Below are 21,660 nucleotides of genomic sequence, written 5' to 3'. Positions count from 1 at the left end.
GCCCCTCCGCCCCGGCTGGCCCACCCCTGATTGCACCTCCCCACCCCAATAAGGGGCGGGCCAGCCTGCCAACCTTCTGAAGCCCCTCCCCCGGCCTGATCCCATCCCAGATCAACCCCCTCTTCCTATCAGGGGCAGGGCCGGCCGGCCAACCACCCATGGCCCCTCCCCTAGGCCACTGGCCCCCTGATTGGCACCCCTTACCCCATTTGGGGGCGTGTCTGGCCGGCCCACCCCCCACAGCCCCTCCTTATGGCTGGCCCCACCCCCAAACGGCCCCCCAACCCCAATCGGGGGTGGGGCCTGTTGGCCAATAGCCCACTGCCCCTTCCCCCAGCCGGCCCGGCTCTGATTGGGCCCTGATCGGGGCAGGTCCGCTAGCCAACCTCCCGCCATCTCCTTCTCCCGACAGGCCCAACCCTGATCCGCCCGATTAGGGCAGGGCCGGCCAGACCCCACCCGTGCACCAATTCGTGCACTGGGCCTCTCATAGTGACTATAATTGGGATAGAAGTTTTGGTTTATTGGAGCTATAATTTATATACTTGGTATATTTATTTTTCTCTAATTAGGACTCACTTTTCTGAAATCAGAATGTCAAACTTAATTTTTTGATATGTTCTTGATTATTGATAGCACAAAGTTGAGAACATGGTCTCTGGTCTTAAATTTAGATCCAAGCATTGACTCTGTCATTTAAAAATCTTACTGTACTGAGAAGCTTTCTGTACCCTTTAAACTATTTCATTTGGAACCTCCCAAAAGCATTTTCTATTAATAAGAGTTTCTTTTTTGTTTTTTGATGCTTTGTATTTAAAAAAAATACTCATTTAGCCGAAACCGGTTTGGCTCAGTGGATAGAGCGTCGGCCTGCAGACTGAAGGTCCCGGGTTCGATTCCGGTCAAGGGCATGTACCTTGGTTGCGGGCACATCCTCAGTGGGAGGTGTGCAGGAGGCAGCTGATCGATGTTTCTCTCTCATCGATGTTTCTAGCTCTCTATCCCTCTCCCTTCCTCTCTGTAAAATATCAATAAAATATATTTTAAAAAAAAATACTCATTTAAAGCAAGGAGAAAAGGAGCTTAACCAAACAATATGTTCCTGAGGAAGAGAACTTCCTTTTGTATAGTCAGATCAAAATCTGTAATAGTAAACATTCATGAAGTTTTCAGTAAATTTTTCAGTTTTGCAACTTTAGATTACTTATTTATAGTTCCATCAATTTTTAATTTCTAATTTTGGAAATTTATTCTTGACGCTTTTTATTATCTTGGTATTTTTCAAAAATAGCAATTGGTAGAAGAATGTACACATAGGAATGAGCTTCAGATGCAGTTGGCTAGCAAAGAGAGTGATATCGAGCAATTGCGTGCTAAACTTCTGGACCTTTCGGATTCTACGAGTGTTGCTAGTTTTCCTAGTGCTGATGAAACTGATGGCAACTTTCCAGGTAAGAATATTTCTATTACTTCATTCAAGTTTGCTTAAATGTCATGGGAATTAATGTGTGTTTCTTTCATTTGGTATTCTGCCTCTTGTCATTTTGTCCATGGATCCTTAAGAGGGAGTTTGTTTCTGATAGCCAGTCTCTTGGTATTTGTATACTGAGTGCACTTTATGGAATAAAATCAGTCATAAGCAATGTTAGACTATTATAATAGATCTGAGAGGCTATATCTGAATAGAAACCTGAAGAACTCTATGAACCTATTTTGAGCAGCCTAACTTCAAGGTGAAAGTTAAAGCTGCTGCAGCAGCTCTTTAATGTTTTTTGTGTTTTGTTTTTTTTTGTATTTTTGTGCTAAAACTAAGAACTGTACTTAATCAGAACCACAGCAGCCCTATATAGAAGCATACCTAATGTAGTAGTGATAAACTTTAGTCAAACTTTAAGTTTAAAATTTAGAGAAATAGATAAAAAGGTTTGGAAGATGTGGACAGGAGGCAGGGAGTCAAGTAAAGACAAAGTGCATAGCTAGGACTTTAGACTTTTTTCTGTCTTCTTTTCTCCAGTGGAGAATCATTTTAAAAATAAACACAGCTTCATTCTTGGGTTAACTGTAGTGCAAGCTGTCATACATGTCTTTTTAAAAGAGATGATCCATATACATATTACAGGTTCAAATAACAAATGAAGTAAATAGGTTATGTATTAGTTATATATGTATATATGTGTATTAAAACTTGCATTACAAATTTTAAAGGCATTCACACACACATTTGGCATACATTCTTAGTTCAAGGTTTGGAAGTTTTGTTTACATTGTCATAAACTTGAAAATATTTTAATTAGTGTATTTCCTGAATAATGCATGAATACAAAGATATTTATGAAGCAACATGTTCGATATTATAAGGATGTTATCTTAACTGATGTTACTTGATGTAAGAAGCGTGATAAACTACTTAGAAAATTTTTATGTTATCATTCTTGGCCAAGAAAGTGGGACTTAATGTCGGAAGCTAATTCAGCTCTTATTTGTATACCGTATAATCCCTGTCCTCATTCTTTTGTAGCTTTGCTAGCTCAAAATCAGATATTTGGAAGGATAGGGCAGGGAATGAATATTTCTTATTCCAGTGGTCAAGAAATTTCTTCTCTTCTCATTTTTGGCTCTCTGAAACCTCCTGCCTATTGAGAAACTTGTAGGTGCTTATTTTTATCAGAGGATCATTTGGATTTAAAAGGAATCTCTAGCTTCGGTTGTTGTTTGAACATCTTTCTAAAGTTGGACTTATTTATTAGTAAGAGTTGACTTTTAGAGGTGTTTGGCTAAATTCTTTTCATTGTTGAACTGAATTTAGTGTAGGTTAAATATCCTGACCAGTTTGGGTTTTTGTTTTTTTTCCTTTATCCCCCTCATTTCCCTTTAACTTTGTTTATAATGTCTTATTATGTGTGCCTTGGTTTTCTTTGCATTAGATTAAACATTTCAGAGACTGATCTGTTTAGAAGATATGAATTGAAAGATGAGTTTGGGGGACTTCTAAAAAGAGGAAGGTGAGCCCTGGCTGGTATGGCTCAGCTGGTTGGAGTGTCATCCTATATACTGAAAGGTGACAGTTTCGATTCCCAGTCAGGGCACATACCCAGGTTGTGGGTTCAATCCCTGGTCAGACCTAGGTGTGGGAGGCAACTCATCAATGTTTCTCTCTCTCTCTTCTTCCCTCCCTCCCTCTTTCCCACCTTCACACTACTCCTCCCCCTTTCTCTCTCTCTCTCTCAAATCAATAAAAAGCATGACCTCAAATGAGGATTTAAAAAAATAAAAGAGGAAGGTGATGAGTTTTATCTTCTATCCTGGCTTATTTATTAGGAAGGCTAAACTCAAAGGATCATCAGATGGTTTGATTGGCAGACTTGGGTTAGGAATCCATTTAGATTTCAGAATCTGGATCTAATAAATCCACTTTGGAGTCAGTCAACAAAGATTTTTAAAAGTTTCTACTGGCTCCACGCTGAGTATATTACTTAAAATAGCTGGGTATGTTCAGAAATTTTGTTTTTATTTCAAAGTCCAAACTGAGTGAGGGGAAAAATTAAAAATACTGGTGGCCTGTCCCATTGCTATAAAAGGAAACCAATTAAGGTACCTCTTTCTCTATTACTGTGTTCTTAGTTTTCAAACTTATAAAGATCTCTACAGTGTTGTACACTTGATTTTCATATTGGAGGTAGAAATTAATGGATAATCTTTATCAGTATTATTTTACCTCTCTGTTAGATATTTTGCTAGTAAATTGAAAATCTGTATTAAACCTACCATTTTCTAGATGCCTAAAAATGGTCCCTTGCAAATAAAGTTTAAGGTTTGCAGTCATATATAGAAAAATTGTTAAAGAATTTTTACTTTATTCTTAATATTAGAGAGTTATATACCATTCAGGTATCTGAAAGATTTTTCAAAGTTAATGACTCATGATTAATTTTACTTATTTTAGAAAATTAGTAAATGGATTTAAATACAGACTAAAAAAAGAAAGGACTTTAAATGAAATAGTTTACTTAACAGTTAAAAGCCTTTTGAAATATGGATCATACTTTTAGTTTGATAAAGTGTTCTTTTTTAAGTAGTTGGGTAGATGAACTGATATATTACTTTAATTGTTTCTTTTAGATTTCATCATTTAATATAAAAAGTCTTATTTAATTATCATGTGTATCTAAATTTCAGCTTCTATAATTTTAGTGGAGGTCTTATCATTAACTAGATTAAATCTAAGTTCTCAACTTGGAAAAGCTTAGAAAAAAATCATTACTCCTTCTCTGACTTATAACCCTTCGAAGTTCTTAAAAGCACTCCTTTTATTAATTTTATGTCTTTATCCTTCTTTTGTTTTTGTGACAGGTTGTAGCCCAGCACACTGTGTAAATACAAAGATTACCTTTAGGGTTAAGTTTGCCTATTGTCTAGATGACACAAAGACTAAAGTAATAAATGTCTCTCTTTCCTTGTTTTGTAACTATTGACCTAAGAATATTAAAGTAGATGAAGCATTAGGAAAAACACTTGGTATCAGCACTCCATTAATATTCATTATATCTTATTGATTATCTGCACCATTCTCTTTCCATCCAGTGATCTCAAGTTGTGCAATTTAAAACTTTAAATGGTAGATTTCTTTTTTTAAAAAATCTTTATTGTTCAGATTATTACAGGTGTTCCTCTTTTTTTTCCCCCATAGCTCCCCTCCACCTGATTCCCCAAACCACCCCATGACCTTACCCCCCGCCACTGTCTTCATCCATAGGTGTAAGATTTTTGTCCGATCTCTTCCCGCACCCCTCACACCCCTCTCCCCCTGAGAATTGTCGGTCCACTCCCTTTCTATGTCCCTGACTCCACTACATTCATCAGTCCATTCTGTTCAGCAGATTTTTTTATTCACTTGATTTTTAGATTCACTTGTTGGTAGGTATGTATTTGATGTCATTTTGTTGTTCATAATTTTTATCTTTACCTTTTTCTTCTTCTTCCTCTTCTTAAAGAATACCCTTCAGCATTTCATGTAATCCTGGTTTGGTGATGATGAACTCCTTTAGCTTTTTCTTGTCTGTGAAGCTCTTTATCTGACCTTCAACTCTGAATGATAGCTTTGCTGGGTAGAGTAATCTTGGTTGTAGGTTCTTGCTATTCATCACTTTGAATATTTCTTGCCACTCCCTTCTGGCCTGCATAGTTTCTGTTGAGAAATCAGCTGACAATCGTATGGGTGCTCCCTTGTAGGTAATTAACTGTTTTTCTCTTGCTGCTTTCAAGATTCTCTCTTTGTCTTTTGCCTTTGGCATTTTAATTATGATGTGTCTTGGTGTGGTCCTCTTTGGATTCCTCTTGTACGGGGTTCTGTGCGCTTCCTGAACTTGTAAGTCTATTTCTTTCACCAGGTAGGGAAAGTTTTCTGTCATTATTTCTTCTAATAGGTTTTCAATATTTTGCTCTCTGTCTTCTTCTGGCACCCCAAAAATTCAGATGTTGGTACGCTTAAAGTTGTCCCAGAAGCTCCTTACGCTCTCTTCATATTTTTGGATTCTTTTTTCTTTTTGTTTTTCTAGTTGGGTGTTTTTTTGTTTCCTCATATTTCAGATCTTTGGTTTGATTCTTGGGGTCCTTTGATCTACAGTTGAGTTTCTGTATATTCTTTATTTTAGACAGTGTATGCTTAATTTCTGACTGGTCCTTTTCCATTTTTTTGGCATTCTCATTAAGAGAATTGAAGGTCGCCAAAACTGGTTTGGCTCAGTGGATAGAGCGTCGGCCTGCAGACTGAAGGGTCCCGGGTTCGATTCCGGTCAAGGGCATGTAACTTGGTTGCGGGCACATCCCCAGTGGGAGGTGTGCGGGAGGCAGCTAATCGATGTTTCTCTCTCATCGATGTTTCTGACTATCTATCACTCTTCCTTCCTCTCTGTAAAAAATCAATAAAATATATTTTTTTTTAAAAAAAAAAAAGAGAGAATTGAAGGTCTCACTAAGTTCCTCGGAGGTCTCATCAAGTTTCTCAGCGGTTTTTAGAAGATTCTTGAATAACCTTATAAATGTGGTTCTGAACTCTATGTCGTCCAGTAGTTTGCTTTCCTCCATTTCTTTCATTCGTGACATGTTTTTTTGTCTCCGCATTTTGCTGCTTCCCTGTGTTGATGGAGTGGCTTTGTGTGGTAGGTGACCTATAGGGGCCAGTAGCTCAGCCTCCCCAATCACCTGAGGTGGACGCTCTTGGTACACCCCTTTGTGGGCTGAGTGCAAAGTCTTGGTGTAGTTAAGCCTTGATTGCTGTTGGTACACTGGGAGGAATTGACCTCCAGGCCAATTGGCTGTGAGGACCCGCTGTGTCTATAATGGAAGAACTGCTGCGCTGGAGACACGCTTATGGTGCAGGACTTGTTTCAGTGGGGCTTTGGTGCTCACTGAGTCTGCCTCTTGAATGTGTCACTTATGGATGTGAGGAGTTGAAATCTGGTGTTGTCTCACACTGACCACTACGTACACTGGCTTCTGGATCTCCAGTGGGGTGCAGGTCAGCTACTGTGTGAGGCCACCCAGCAGGAGCTACAGCGAGAACTACAATTTTGTCCTCTTTGCTTGGGGTATGGAGGTTTTGGAGCTGTCTGACCAGAGCTGCAGTTTGTTAGGTTAAGCTGCGATAAGGCAGGCCATTCATATGCTAAAGCCGCTGTTTGGAGCTTGGGTGGGTTTGTAGATTGTGCGGTGCGGGGTCTCAAGGCGTCACTAGGCTAGGGCGTGGCAAACAGTGATGGCTGCCAGTCAGCCAGCTCTGCGTCCCAGTGTCCCATGCCCCAGCACAGTAAACAATTATTCCTGGGCGCAGCCCTGCAAGCAAGCATCCCTCACTTTCTGATCCGATGGCAGACAGTCCAGCTTCTCCCCGTAGGAGTATGGGTCCCCCGCGTCTCACCAGAAACTGGAGTTCGGAGTAATTGGGAGTTTGTCTCCCTTTGGGTTGAAAAAAGCAGCGCTCCTAGTCGCCCATCACCAGCCTGATTCGCGCGCCTCCGTACCTCAGCTTTTCAGCCCTTGTGCACCTCTCAATGCTGTTTTCTCTTTCCTTCTAGTTGTAGAACTTCCACTCAGCCAGCTTTCCCGTGGTTCTGGGTGATAGACGTTTTGTCTTTTAGTTGTAGTTTTGAAATTGTTGTGTGAGGCAGCAGTTTAGGTGTTTACCTATGCCGCCATCTTGGATCCTCTCTAAATGGTAGATTTCTTTATGTGTTTCCAAGTATTTGAGCATATGAGAGTTTGTGATTTTGTCCAAATATAACCAGTGATTTGAAGATAATCAGTGCATCTGAATTCTTAAGCATTGGTTGATTTCATTTTTTAATATCACTTCTGAATATAATTAAAATACGTTAGAATTGTTCTCTAGTTCTGTTTCTTAAGCAGTATGTAGTTTATCCAGGTAAACTTAGGTAGTCATCAGAGTTTAGCTTTGATGTTTAAATTGGCTATATTAAATATTGATTTACATATAGTTAGTCTCTCTATCTCTTGTTTGGGTAAAGGAGTCAATTGCTGATATTGCAGTAATGCACATCTAATTTTTTTTTTTAAGTTAAAGTTGCTCTACAAATACAGAAAATGTGGTGCCAACTTTTTTTTTTAACTTCTGTAGTATGTTATTGATGATAACCCAGATTTAGAAGTCCTCAACATTTCTTTATCTGGAGAAGCTGATTTCTGTGTCTGTGATGTAAAAGATGGAATTGACTACATTATACTTTCAGATTGCCACTTACATTACAAGTGGTCATGATTGTAAAGGTGGTCTTTATAATATTAAAAGCTGGTACATTAACTTGCATCTAAGAAGAAAGGAAATAGCCTGGTTGATGTGGTTGAGCGTCGACCTATGAACCAGGAGTTCATGGGTGGATCCCTGGTTAGGGCACATGCCTAGATTGTAGGCTCAATCCCCAGTAGGTGGCAGACGATCAATGATTCTCTCTCATCATTGATGTTTCTCTCTCTTCCTCTCCCTTCCTCTCTGAAATCAATAACATATATATATATTTTTTAAGTAAGGACACAGAGGAGAAGCTAGTATGTATTTTTTGTTATAGCTGAGTATATATTGTGTATTTGTTCAACTGTTTCTCTGAAGATAATTCACCAGAAGAAAAAACTAAAATTTTCTTCCATAACATTATTGTTTTAAATTGGCAAAAACCACATATCCTCTGTACCTTTTCTGAGCTCTAAATTTCTTCATTTAAATTACAACAAATATAAAACTGGGCTTTTTTGATTCATAAAATGCCTTTGGTATATAAAATTTCTATAGGAATATTAAAATGACAGATAAAGTTATAACATGTACTAATTGATTGAAAATATAATAAAGAAAACACTGGCAGGTTAATCCAAACTCAGAACCAGAAAGAATAAATATTTTTGTCATTTATCCTCATAGAAAAAAATAACAGGGGGGGATATTTTGGCATAAACAATTTTGTATAAATGTCAGGATTTCAATGGCTTTCATGTCCTTTATTTTCAGTGAGGAATTGGTGATTTTAAATAGATTTAGGAATAAGAGGTCCAATTTTTGGCACTTTGGAAGAAAATTGTCCTAGCAATAATTCTTTGCTTTTCTAAGAGAATATTTGTGAATGATCACCAGCCTTCTGCATGTCATTTAATATAAAAAACAGCCCTTTGGTTGTTAAATTATAACCATTATTTACAGAGAATGGCTTAATTGGCTAACTTTTAAAAAGCAGAATTCCAAAATAACCAACAAATAGTTATCAAGTACCTACTCTATATGTCAGATGCAGTGTTAGGCTATGGTCTCTGCACTTCAAAACTTACCAAGGAACTACCTAAGGAAACAAAATAATTATTGATGGACTAAGTAACAGCAACTAAGAAAAAAGCTGGGAGAAGTGGGGGATCATTTTGAGTTGAAGTTTCTCACTATTTCCTCTACTTTAATGAGTGCAAGGGAATAACAAAAGCAAAGGGCGTTAAGTACATTGAAGAAGTTGGAACAAGAACATGACCCTGATTCAATTAACTACAAAGCTTGTTAAAGGACATAATAGTATTGTGCTCTAGGAACTTAAGCTCTGAAATTAGAATGCTGAGGCAAGCCTTAGAGCTTTGACATTTACTGATAAGAGTACCCTTAGGCAAGTCAGTTCCCCTTGCTAACCCTCAGTCTCTTTGTTTGTAAATGGAAGATGATAATAGAACCTATCCTATCCTATATTCCTGTATTCATGGAATTATATACATTTTTAGATGAGATATTACTTGTAAAGCACTTGGCAAAAATAAATGTTCAGTGAATGTTATCCATTGTTGTTACCTTTAATGTAAACCTGAGCTCTTTTACAGCCTTTGTGTGGAAAGGGCACTATATATATATATATATATACATATATATATATATATATATACACACACACACACACACATACACACACACACACACACACACACACACACACATATATATATATATATTCTGATTAGATCATGGTATAATCTGTCACATTATAGTATTGTATTTTAAATTTGGTTACTTTTCCATTCTTTTGTTGTTTCAAATATAAAATAGATATATAAGAACAATTAAGTGCACTTTTCTCCAACCTGATATAAAATAACTATTTCTAATGGAATCATCTTTTTCTCGAAAATATTTCTAATAAACAATTATAATTAAACAGTAGTGATAATTACTATAAAATGCCTTGATAGAATTAGTCTAGAATTTCTGGTATGTACAAACTCGTTAAAATATTAAAGGTTGACCAACTGAATTCTGTGTTCTTTTGCTATTTATTAAATTCTAGTACCACAATTAGTTAAAAAGCTTTGCACTTTTTTAGTTTGATGAGAATTGTAATTGGACTTACTTACCACTAGAATTAAGTATCCCACCAACTAAATTTGGACAGTATTATTGAAATTTTTATGGGTGTTTTACCAAAAAGTTTATCAGAATATTGTACTGAGAAAACAAATAAAATGCTTGTCTCTTATTCTTTATATCTAGTTGATTCTGCCTGCATTCCTTATTTATTTATCTTCTATTCTTATCTTCTGTGAGTAATAGGACACTTCTGTACTTTTGCTTGCTCTTTCTTGTGTAAATCATGGCTCTGATTTGTTCTACTTGCTGCATAATTTTTTTTTGCTAAGTATTTTTATATGAATGTTAAATGATATTTATAGTCTTCTGTATCATATCCCATTTGAGCTGCAGTCCATTCCAGTCTTGCCTGGCTCTTAAGGTTATTTTTGTTATTTCATACTTTTGTAATTGAGTACTAAATGTTAATTTTAAGGGGAAAAGTGGCTTGGAATTTTTTTTCTGCAATCTTTGTATGGCCATTAAAGTTGATTTGTGTGATTGAAGCATGAAAGAGCAAATTATAGCACTTATTCATTTAGCTGTGTTCAAATGCCTGTTGCTGCATGCTGTCAGACAACTTGTTAATAGCTTTTCCTTTTGTTATAATCTAAGACTGAATATTATATATTCTTTTTCTCTTAGAGTCAAGAATTGAAGGTTGGCTTTCAATACCAAATAGAGGAAATATCAAACGATATGGCTGGAAGAAACAGGTACCATATGCCTCATTGTTTTCCAGTTGATATTTTGTTACATATTTACTTTTAAGTGTAGAACTTGTAGTAACTGCCCTATTATTAGCATTGATTTTAGATTAATCTATATATACAAAAGCCTAAGCAACTGTTACAACTGGAATGACCGGTCGACCAGTCGCTATGACGCACACTGACCACCAGGGGGCAGACGCGCAATGCAGAAGCTGCCCCCTGGTGGTCAGCGCATTCCCACAGGGGGAGTGCCCGCTCAGCCAGAAGCCAGGCTCACAGCTGGCATGCGCAGCTGTGGCAGTGGGAGCCTCTCCTGACTCTGCAGGCAGCGCTACCAAGCGGCGGCGGCGGCAGGCGCAATGGGCTGGGATGAGCGTGAGCAGTGTGGCACTGGCTCGGGTTCCTCCCTGTCTGACTGCGGCTTGGCGCACTGCTACATCCCTCAGGGGATGTCCAACTGCCAGTTTAGGCCCAATACCCGCAGGCCTGGCCTTAAACCAGCATTCGACTTCCCCTGAGGAGTCCTGGATTAAGAGAGGGCGCAGGCCAGGCTGAGGGGACCCCCCACTCACGTTCATGAATCTGTACACTGGGCCTCTAGTATAATATAATTTACTAGTAATGGCAGATATGCCTATTACTTTCAACCAAGTTAATGTTGATCTTATACCTCTTCCCTCTTTTCTCATTTCAGTATGTTGTGGTAAGCAGCAAAAAAATTTTATTTTATAACGATGAACAAGATAAGGAGCAGTCCAATCCATCTATGGTATTAGACATAGAGTAAGTTGCTTTAGAGTGTTAACTTATGATAATTATTTTAATTTTATTTTTTAAATAATTCTTTATTGTTGAAAGTATTACATATATAATCAATTATTTTTAGACTTACAATTTAGTTTATATTTTATTTTACACACTTTTCTCTTTTTCTTATATTTAAATAATAACTTTACATTAAATCTTAAACAAAATGTGAAAGGGAAAATTTTGCATAACTGACTTACGTATTCTAAAGACAATATGTTTTTAAATGATCACCCAAGGATATATTTATTGATTTTAGAGAGAAAGGAAGGTGGGAGAAAGAGAGAAACATTAATGTGAGAAACATTGATTGGTTGCTTCCCATACGCCCTGCCCAGGGATTGAACCCACAACCTTTTGGTGTACGGGAAGATGCTCCAGCCAATTAAACCACCCAGATAGGGCACATTTTTCTAAAGTAAGATTTAATGTAAAGTTTTTAATGTTTATTGCTTCTAAGTTCAGAAAGCATCTCAAAATGTATATGATCATGTGGTCATTTTTAAAAAGGAAATATAAATGTATCTCTTATTTTCTAATAACAGATCAAAGAGGCCTGTAATAAGCTTGGGTTTTCTTTCTTGTATTCATTCTAAAGTCATTTCCCAGCACTGCTTCCTATATTATAACAGGTGCTATAGATTATATAAAGAAGATCTGTGAAATATGCCATTGGTATTTTAATGGGGATTGCATTGAATCTCTAGATTGCTTTGGGTAGTATGGACATTTTAATGATGTTGATTCTACCAATTCATGAACATGGTGTGTTCTTCCATTTGTTTATGTCTTCCTCTATCTCTGTTTTCAATGTCCTGTAGTTTTCTGAGTACAGGTCTTTACCTTCTTAGTTAAGTTTATTCCTAGGTATCTTAATTTTTTTGTTGCAATGGTAAATGGGATTTTTTTTTAGTTTCTCTTTCTGTAAGTTCATTATTGGTGTATAAAAAAGTCATAGATTTCTGGGTGTTAATTTTGTATCCTGCTACATTGCCGAATTCATTTATTAGTTCTAATAGTTTTCTGATGGAGTCTTTAGGGTTTTCTATGTACAATATCATGTCATCTGTGAGTAATGACAGTTTTACTTTTTCTTTTCCAATTTGGATGCCTTTTATTTCTTCTTGTCTAATCGCTATGGTTAGCACTTCCAATCCTATGTCTAACAGGAGTGATGAGAGTGGGCATCCCTGTCTTGTTCCTGTTAGGTGAAATAGTTTTAGTTTTTGCCCATTGAATATAATGTTGGCTGTAGGTTTCTCATATAAAGCTTTTATTATGTTGAGGTATGATCCCTCTATTCCTACTTTGCTGAGGGTTTTTATCAAGAAAGGGTGTTAGGTTTTGTCAGATGCTTTTTCTGCGTCAACTGATATGATTATGTGATTTTTGTCTCTCAGTTTGTTTATGTGATGTATCACACTTATTGATTTGCAGATATTGTACTATCCTTGCATCCCCAGAATAAATCCCATTTGGTAAAGATGTATAATCTTTGTAATGTAATGCTGGATCCGATTTGCTAGAATTTTGTTGAGGATTTTAGCATCTATGTTCATCAGGGATATTGGCCTGTAATTCTCTTTCTTTGTAGTGTCTTTATCTGGTTTTGGGATTAGGGTAATGCTGGCTTCATAGATTAAGATAGTTCTGTATTTAAGTTTAAAGACTAAGGGTAAAACATATGCAACAAAATGTAAATTTAAAGTGTAGTGGGTGTATTCAAGAAAAACATAACTTAAAATGAAGTATTGCCATTGGAATTAAACATTTGTGGAGCCATTTATACTTAGAATATAAAAGAACTGAGCAAATACCAGAGTACTGATATTTCATTTCCTATTTTTTTAAAAAAGCATTAGTTATGAAAATTTAAATGACCATGTAAATGGAATAATATATAAACAATATAAGAGGCATCATCTTTCAACTAAGTTAAATACTTTTTAGATCAATGAGAGGTCATTTTTGTTTTACCTTTTTATTGAGGTATGATTTTCATATATTAAAGTGCGTGCATCTTAAATGTTCTGTTCAGTGACTTTTATAAACACCCATGTAATCACCACTCAAGACAAGGTAAAATAAAACATTTCCATCATCCTAGAAATCTCACCTTTGCCTCTTCTCAGAAGGAAAAAAATCTGGCCCTAGCCGGTGTCACTCAATCGGTTGAGCATAGACCCATGCACCAAAAGGTCACCCATTCGATTCCCCATCAGGGCACATGCCCAGATTGTGGACTCTATCCCTAATGGGTGAGGATGCAGGAGGCAGCGGGTCAATGTTTCTCCCTCACATTGATGTATCTCTCTCTCTCTGTCTCCTCTCTCTTCCTCTCTCTAAAATAAATAAAAATATGTTTTTAAAAATCTGAATTCTAGCCAGGCCGATGTGGTCAGTGGTTGAGCATCGACCCATGAACCAAGAGGTTTCTGGTTGGATTTCCAGTCAGGGCACATGCCCAGGTTGTGGGCTCAATCTCCAGTAGGGGGTGTGCAGGAGGCAGCCAATCAATGATGTTTCTCTCTCATTGATGTTTCTATCCCTCTCCCTTCCTCTCTCTCTAAAAATTAATAAAAAACATTTAAAAATCTAAATTCTATCACTAAAATTAATTTTGCCTATTCTACAATTATATAAATGGAATTATACAGTGTATACTCTTTTCTGTCTGGCTTTTTTCGCTTAGCATAGTGTTTTACTATGTGTAGCAATTTCTGGTGTGTTTTTTTTTATTGCTGAATAGCATTCTGTTGAAAGAATATATCTCAATTTTTTCATCCATTGTTCTGTTGACAGACATTTGAGTTGCTTCCAGTTTGGGACTATTAGAAATTAGATTGCTATGAACATTCCTTTTAGGAACTTTAGGAGTGGAATTCTGTGTCATAGAGTAGACCTGTGTTTAATCTTTATTTATTTTTTACCTTTCCATATTTATTTATTTTTAATAAATCTTTATTGTTCAGATTATTACAGGTGTTCCTCTTCTTTTTTTTCCCCATAGCTCCCCTCCACCTGATTCCCCAAACCACCCCATGCCCTTACCCCCCACCACTGTCTTCATCCATAGGTGTAAGACTTTTGTCCAATCTCTTCCCGCACCCCTCACACCCCTCTCCCCCTGAGAATTGTCGGTCCACTCCCTTTCTATGTCCCTGACTCCACTACATTCATCAGTCCATTCTGTTCATAAGATTTTTTATTCACTTGATTTTTAGATTCACTTGTTGGTAGGGTATGTATTTGTTGTCATTCTGTTGTTCATAATTTTTATTTTTACCTTTTTCTTCTTCCTCTTCTTAAAGAATACCCTTCAGCATTTCATATAATTCTGGTTTGGTGGTGATGAACTCCTTTAGTTTTTTCTTGTCTGTGAAGCTCTTTATCTGACCTTCAATTTGGAATGATAGCTTTGCTGGGTAGAGTAATCTTGGTTGTAGGTTCTTGCTATTCATCACTTTGAATATTTCTTGCCACTCCCTTCTGGCCGGCATAGTTTCTGTTGAGAAATCAGCTGACAGTCATATGGGTGCTCCCTTGTAGGTAACTAACTGTTTTTCTCTTGCTGCTTTCAAGATTCTCTCTTTGTCTTTTGCCCTTGGCATTTTAATTATGATGTGTCTTGGTGTGGTCCTCTTTGGATTCCTCTTGTTTGGGGTTCTCTGTGCTTCCTGGACTTGTAAGTCTATTTCTTTCACCAGGTAGGGAAAGTTTTCTGTCATTATTTCTTCTAATAGGTTTTCAATATTTTGCTCTCTGTCTTCTTCTGGCACCCCAATAATTCGGATGTTGGTACGCTTAAAGGTGTCCCAGAGGCTCCTTACACTATCTTCATGTTTTTGGATTCTTTTTTCTTTTTGTTTTCCTGGTTGGGTGTTTTTTGTTTCCTCATATTTCAGATCTTTGGTTTGATTCTTGGGGTCCTTTGATCTACAGTTGAATTTCTGTATATTTTTTATTTTAGACAGTGTATGCTTAATTTCTGACTGGTCCTTTTCTATTTTTTTGGCATTCTCATTAAGGTCCTTGAAGGTCTCACTAAGTTCCTGGGAGGTCTCATCAAGTTTCTCGGCTATTTTTAGAAGATTCTTGAGTAACCTTATAAATGTGGTTTTGAACTCTATGTCCAGTAGTTTGCTTTCCTCCATTTCTTTCATTCATGACATGTTTCTTTGTCTTCGCATTTTGTTGCTTTCCTGTGTTGATGGAGTGGTTTTCTGTTGTAGGTGACCAGTGGTTCAGCCTATCACCTGAGGTGGACACTCTTGGTACACCCCTTTGTGGGCTGAGTGCAAAGTCTTGGTGTAGTTAAGCCTTGATTGCTGTTGGTACACTGGGAGGAATTGACCTCCAGGCCAATTGGCTGTGAGGACCCGCTGTGTCTATAATGGAAGAACTGCTGCGCTGGAAACACCCTTATGGTGCAGGACTTGTTTCAGTGGGGCTTTGGTGCTCACTGAGTCTGCCTCTTGAATGTGTCACTTATGGATGTGAGGAGTTGAAATCTGGTGTTGTCTCACACTGACCACTACGTACACTGGCTTCTGGATCTCCAGTGGGGTGCAGGTCAGCTACTGTGTGAGGCCACCCAGCAGGAGCTACAGCGAGAACTACAGTTTTCTCTTTGCTTGGGGTTTGGAGGTTTTGGAGCTGTCTGACTAGAGCTGCAGTTTGCTAGGTTAAGCTGCGATAGGGCAGACCATTTATATGTAAAAGCCGCTGCGTGGAGCTTGTGTGGGTTTGTAGATTGTGCAGGGTGGGGTCTCAGGGAGTCACTAGGCTAGGGCGTGGCAAACAGCGATGGCTGCCAGTCAGCTGTCTTTGCGTCTCCATGTTTCCAAGTCCCCGCGTCCCGCGCCCTAGCGCAGTAAAAAATGATTGCTGTGCACATCTCTGCAAGAAAGCCACCCTCACTTTCCGACCTGATGGCAGACAGTCCAGCTTCTCCCGTAGGAATTTGGGTCCCCAGCGTCTCCCCAGAAACTGGAGTTCAGAGTAATCGGGAGCTTGTCTTCCTTTGGGTTGAATAAAGTAGCGCGCTCAGTCGCCCGCCGCCAGCCCTATTCGCGTGCCTCCGTACCTTAGCTTTTCAGCGCTTGTGAACATCTCAATGCTCTTTTCTCTTTCCTTCTAATTGTAGAACTTCCACTCAGCCAGCTTTCCCATGGTTCTGGGTGATAGACGTTTCGTCTTTTAGTTGTAGTTTTGAAATTGTTGTGCGAGGCAGCAGTTTAGGTGTTTACCTATGCCGCCATCTTGGTTCCTCTCCTGTGTTTAATCTTTAAAAAAATCTACCAAATAGTTTTCAAAAATGTTTACACTTAATTATTCTTACCAGTATTATGGGTTTCAGTTGCTCCACATCCTCACCAACATTTGGTGTTGTCAGTCTTTGATTTTTTTCTGTTATAATTGATATGAAATGCTATCTCAATGTTTTAATTTGTATTTTTCTCATGACTGATTACGCCAAGAATCTTTTTATGTGTTTATTGGCCATTTGTATATATTTTCTTTTTTTTTTAAATATATTTTATTGGTTTTTTACAGAGAGGAAGGGAGAGGGATAGAGAGTCAGAAACATCAATGAGAGAGAAACATCGATCAGCTGCCTCCTGCACAACTCCTACTGGGGATGTGCCCGCAACCCAGGTACATGCCCTTGACCGGAATCAAACCCAGGACCCTTCAGTCCACAGGCCGACGCTCTATCCACTGAGCCAAACCAGTTAGGGCTGTATATATTTTCTTAAGTGTTTCCAAGTCTTTTGCCCATTTTTTAATTATGTGCTTATTTTTTTAATATTGATTTGTAGAAGCTTTGTATATATTCTGGATACAAATTCAGTGACAGAAATATGTAGTGTAAATATTTCCCTGTGCGTAGCTTGTCTGTTCATTTCCTTTACAGTATCTTTAAACAGAGACCATATAGCAAGTTTTTAAAAAGAATTATTGTGTTTTTTAATCTGTCCAAGAAATTTTTGCCTGTCCAAAGATTGTTGAAGGTATTTTTTGTTTCCTTCTAGGAAATTTATTGTTCTAGGTTTTACAATTAAGTTATGATTAATCTAAAATTTAAGAGGTTCTGGTTGAAGTTAATTTTTTCCCCATGAATATCTGGTTGTTGTTTTTTTCCATATGAATATCTGGTTGTTTTTTTTCCATATGAGTATCTGGTTGTTCATACACTATTTATTTTTATATATTGATCTTGAATTCTCTAATCTTGTTATTTACTTATTTTTATAAGTTTTTTTTTTTTATTCCACAGGGATTTTCTATATATACAATCATGTCATCTCCAAATAATAATAGTTTTACTTCTTTCTTTTCAATCTGTATGCCCTTATCACATGTATAGATTCTTATGACCATCACCACAGTCAATATACAGAACAGTTCCATCACAGGGATTCCTCATGTTAGCCTTTTATAGCCAGAAGAAGCTCCTTTTCTCCATCCCTCCCTAATTCCTGGCAATCACTAATATGTTCTCCATCTCTATAATTTTATCATTGCAAGGATGTTATATAAAAGGAATAAAATACTATATAAACTTCAGGATTGTTTTCTTTCACTCAGTGTAATTCCTCTGAGATCCATCCAGGTTGTAGTTTTTTTCTTTCAGTTGTTGAATAGAGTAGTTTAGTATTCCATGGTTTGGATGTACCACCATTTGTTTAACAATTCATTTGGGTTGTTTCCAGTTTTTGGCTATTGTAGATAAAGCTCCTGTGAACATTCCTGTATAGGTTTTCACATAGATATAAATTTTTCTTTGGAGTAAAGACCCAGGAGTGCAATTGCCACCCTCTTTTTCAGAGTGGCTCTGCAGTTTTACATTTCTACCACAATTGCATGAGTGATCTAGTTTCTCTGCATGCTCATCAGCATTTGATTTGTTAGTATTTTTATTTTTCAAATTCTTACAGGTGTATAGTGATACTGTGATTTTAAGTTATATTTTTCTGATGACTAATTTCTCTTCAAGAAATGTTTGTTTATGCCTTTTACTGAGTTTTTATGATGGTTTTTATCATTTGTTTCCATTTTAGTAAATTGTTTCATGTTCGACCTGTAACCCAAGGAGATGTGTACAGAGCTGAAACTGAAGAAATTCCTAAAATATTTCAGGTAAAAATATGAAATTATAATTTCAGAAGATCTTTTACCTAAGTACTAAATACATTTTTGAGGTAAATATATATTCACCAATGCTTTTATACATTTGAAATTTGTATGTACAGATACAAATCTTTTTTATCTTCTTTCTTTTACCATTCCTGAATAGATACTTTATGCAAATGAAGGTGAATGTAGAAAAGATGTAGAGATGGAACCAGTACAACAAGCTGAAAAAACTAATTTTCAGAATCACAAAGGCCATGAGTTCATTCCTACACTCTACCACTTTCCCGCCAACTGTGAGGCCTGTGCCAAACCTCTCTGGCATGTTTTTAAGCCACCCCCTGCCCTAGAATGTCGAAGATGCCATGTTAAGTGCCACAGAGATCACTTAGATAAGAAAGAGGACCTAATTTCTCCATGTAAAGGTAAGGCATGAAAAATTTTATAACTTAAAACAAATTAGAGCCCAAGCTGGTTTGGCTCAGTGGATAGAGCATAGGCCTATGGACAGAAAGGTCCCAGGTTTGATTCCAGTCAGGAGCACATGCCAGGATTGTGGGCTCAATCCCCAGTAGGGGGTGTACAGGAGGCAGCCGATCAGTGATTCTCATCATTGTTGTTTCTACCTCTCTCTCCCTCTTCCTTCCTCTCTGAAATCAATAAAAATATATTTAAAAACACACACACACACGCACAAAACAAATTAGAGAATTACACCCCAATAACTTTTTCAGGTGTAGCATTTTCTATACCAAGTTGAAAAAAGTATAAGCTGTGAAATACATGTCTAAAGAAACTTTGTTGCAAGGTAGTTTCTACCTCCATTGTTCTGGATCCTTCTGATAAATACAGAACCTGCACAAATTTAAGAAAAAAAAGGTTATAAGAAGTAACATTTTGACACGGTGGAGCAACATATAGCTATCATTTTACAGTTATAGATTTGGCTTTGAACATAATGTCTTTAAAAGAGAATCACCCATTTGTAAAAAAAAAAAAAATTATTATAAATTGGAGAGAAGAGCTATAGGTGAGTTCCACTATATTCCACCCCTTGAATTTTTACCTCTGACTTGTTTTCTTTTTTTATTTTTTCAGAGAGGAAGTGAGAGAGAGAGAAACATTAGTGATGAGAGAGAATCATTGATTAGCTGCCTCCTGCACGCCCCACACTGGGGATCAAGCCCCCAACCCAGGCATATCATATGCCCTGACCAGGAACTTAACTGTGACCTCCTGGTTTATAGGTGGACACTCAACCACTAAGCCATGCCAGCCAGACCTGATTTGTTTTCTTTTTATCTGGTTTTCACTGCCTGGATCAGCAGACTGTATCATAGACAAAATATCTATTTTACCAGAGGTAACTAGAGGGAAAGAATACAGAATATAGGTATTTTAAGATAAGAAACTTGTGTTCTAAATATACATTTATTTGTTTCACTAATGCATTTATTGTATTTCTGATTTTACTTTGTTTTTCTTACTAGTTTATAACTAGTGTTTTCTTTTTAAATTTCAGCCTTAATTATATTAAGGGGAAAGGGATACTGTCCAAGCTTAATTAAGCATACATAGTAAATCTTTTCAGATTTTAAGAACTTAGAAAATTATGCATTTAATAGGGCTTTTTTAGATTTTATATGACTTTAATTGTACACTTTTTTTCCTTAACATAGTAAGTTATGATGTAACATCAGCAAGAGATATGCTGTTGTTAGCATGTTCTCAGGATGAACAGAAGAAATGGGTAACTCATTTAGTGAAAAAGATACCTAAGAATCCACCATCTGGTTTTGTTCGTGCATCCCCTCGAACACTTTCTACAAGATCCACTGCAAATCAGTCTTTCCGGAAAGTGGTCAAAAATACATCTGGAAAAACTAGGTAAGGATTGAAATGCTTACCTTTTTAACAGTGTGAAAGTGATGAGTATCATATGTAGCTAGGTATTTATATATGACTAGAAATGACTTTACAAATTAGTTTAACTGATTCCTGTTAAATAATATTTTATATATCATATTTATTTACTTCCATGTCAAACTTTGTCATTGGTTGGTATACATGGCACATGTTTAGCCCATAATGGTTTTTGTTTTGTTTTAATAATTTTTTATTTTGAAAGTATTACATATGTCCCCTTTATTTCCCCATTGACCCCCTCCAGTCCACCCCCGGCCTCTCCCCTTTCACCCCCCATGCCCTCACTGCCCTATTATCTGTGGCCATGGGCCATGCATATATGCATACAGGTTCTTGGTTGATTACTTCCCACCCATAGCTCATAATGTTTTAAAAATCATGTGGTTTATTCCTTTTTTAATATAAACAGATTTATATAAAACTTTGCTCATTTTTTATTTTTAAATATATTGACATAGTGGGTTTTTTTAAAATCAAAATTATTTGGTATTATCAGTGACTATGATGTTACAAATAAACTTCTCAGTAAGTTCTCTTTTTGACATGACTAAATGAGATTCAAAGGAATTAGATCACTTGAACAAGACCACACAGCTAACTAGTAGCATAGTCAGGATTCGAACCCATTTTCATCTAATTCTAAAGCCTATGCTTTTTCTCCTGTACCAAATCCCAACTTTTGCTGGAGTGTAGTCCCTATATTAAGAGGGGCATTTGACTCTAAAAGTGAGACCTATCACAGATTTGCCTCTCTGTAGAATCCTGTATCAATGCCCTCCTGTATAGGCTAAAAGCTAGATCTAAAATTATTTACAACTAGTGGCCCGGTGCACGAAATTCATGCACATTAAAAGGGGATTAATTAGAGGAAATAATTTAATATTGCTATTTGCCCTTTCCCTATAATAGAAGTGTCAGAGATGAAAGAAAATTAGTAAAATGTATATGAAAACCTTCCTCCTGTCAGAGTCTGGGGCACACCATGGGACCCAGAGTCAAGTCCCCGCCCACCCACATGCACCTCAAAATCGTGTGAGACCCAGACCCAGCTGGCCCCCCCCTCATTGGGATAGATCCAGACCTGGATAGTCCCACCCTTGTCAAGCCCCGCCAGGCAGGGAACATAGCCTCAGGTCCCCTGGCCCGGCGCCAGGATGGGGGGCATGGCCTGAGGTCCCCCAGCCCAGACCGGGGTGG

General features: G+C 37.4%; 1 protein-coding gene across 7 annotated transcripts in view; it reads left to right on the top strand.

Moving 5' to 3' along the window:
- The window catches only part of ROCK1 (Rho associated coiled-coil containing protein kinase 1), a 144,409-nt gene that overhangs the window by 120,377 nt on the left and 2,372 nt on the right, over positions 1–21,660 (top strand). For 5 of the 7 annotated variants that reach the window (XM_080686181.1, XM_080686179.1, XM_080686180.1 and 2 more), the window contains 6 exons: positions 1,292–1,451; positions 10,526–10,596; positions 11,288–11,376; positions 18,465–18,543; positions 18,701–18,962; positions 20,217–20,424. In XM_080686181.1, coding sequence (XP_080542307.1) covers positions 1,292–1,451; positions 10,526–10,596; positions 11,288–11,376; positions 18,465–18,543; positions 18,701–18,962; positions 20,217–20,424 — 869 coding nt within the window. Of the gene's footprint in view, positions 1–1,291; positions 1,452–10,024; positions 10,074–10,525; positions 10,597–11,287; positions 11,377–18,464; positions 18,544–18,700; positions 18,963–20,216; positions 20,425–21,660 lie in introns of all 7 variants that reach the window. The other 2 variants (XR_013961521.1, XR_013961522.1) reach the window with 1 other exon arrangement.

Source organism: Plecotus auritus (assembly GCF_963455305.1).
Source record: "Plecotus auritus genome assembly, chromosome: 8".
Classification (NCBI taxonomy): Eukaryota; Metazoa; Chordata; class Mammalia; order Chiroptera; family Vespertilionidae; genus Plecotus; species Plecotus auritus.
This window is presented reverse-complemented; position numbering and strand designations above follow the sequence as displayed.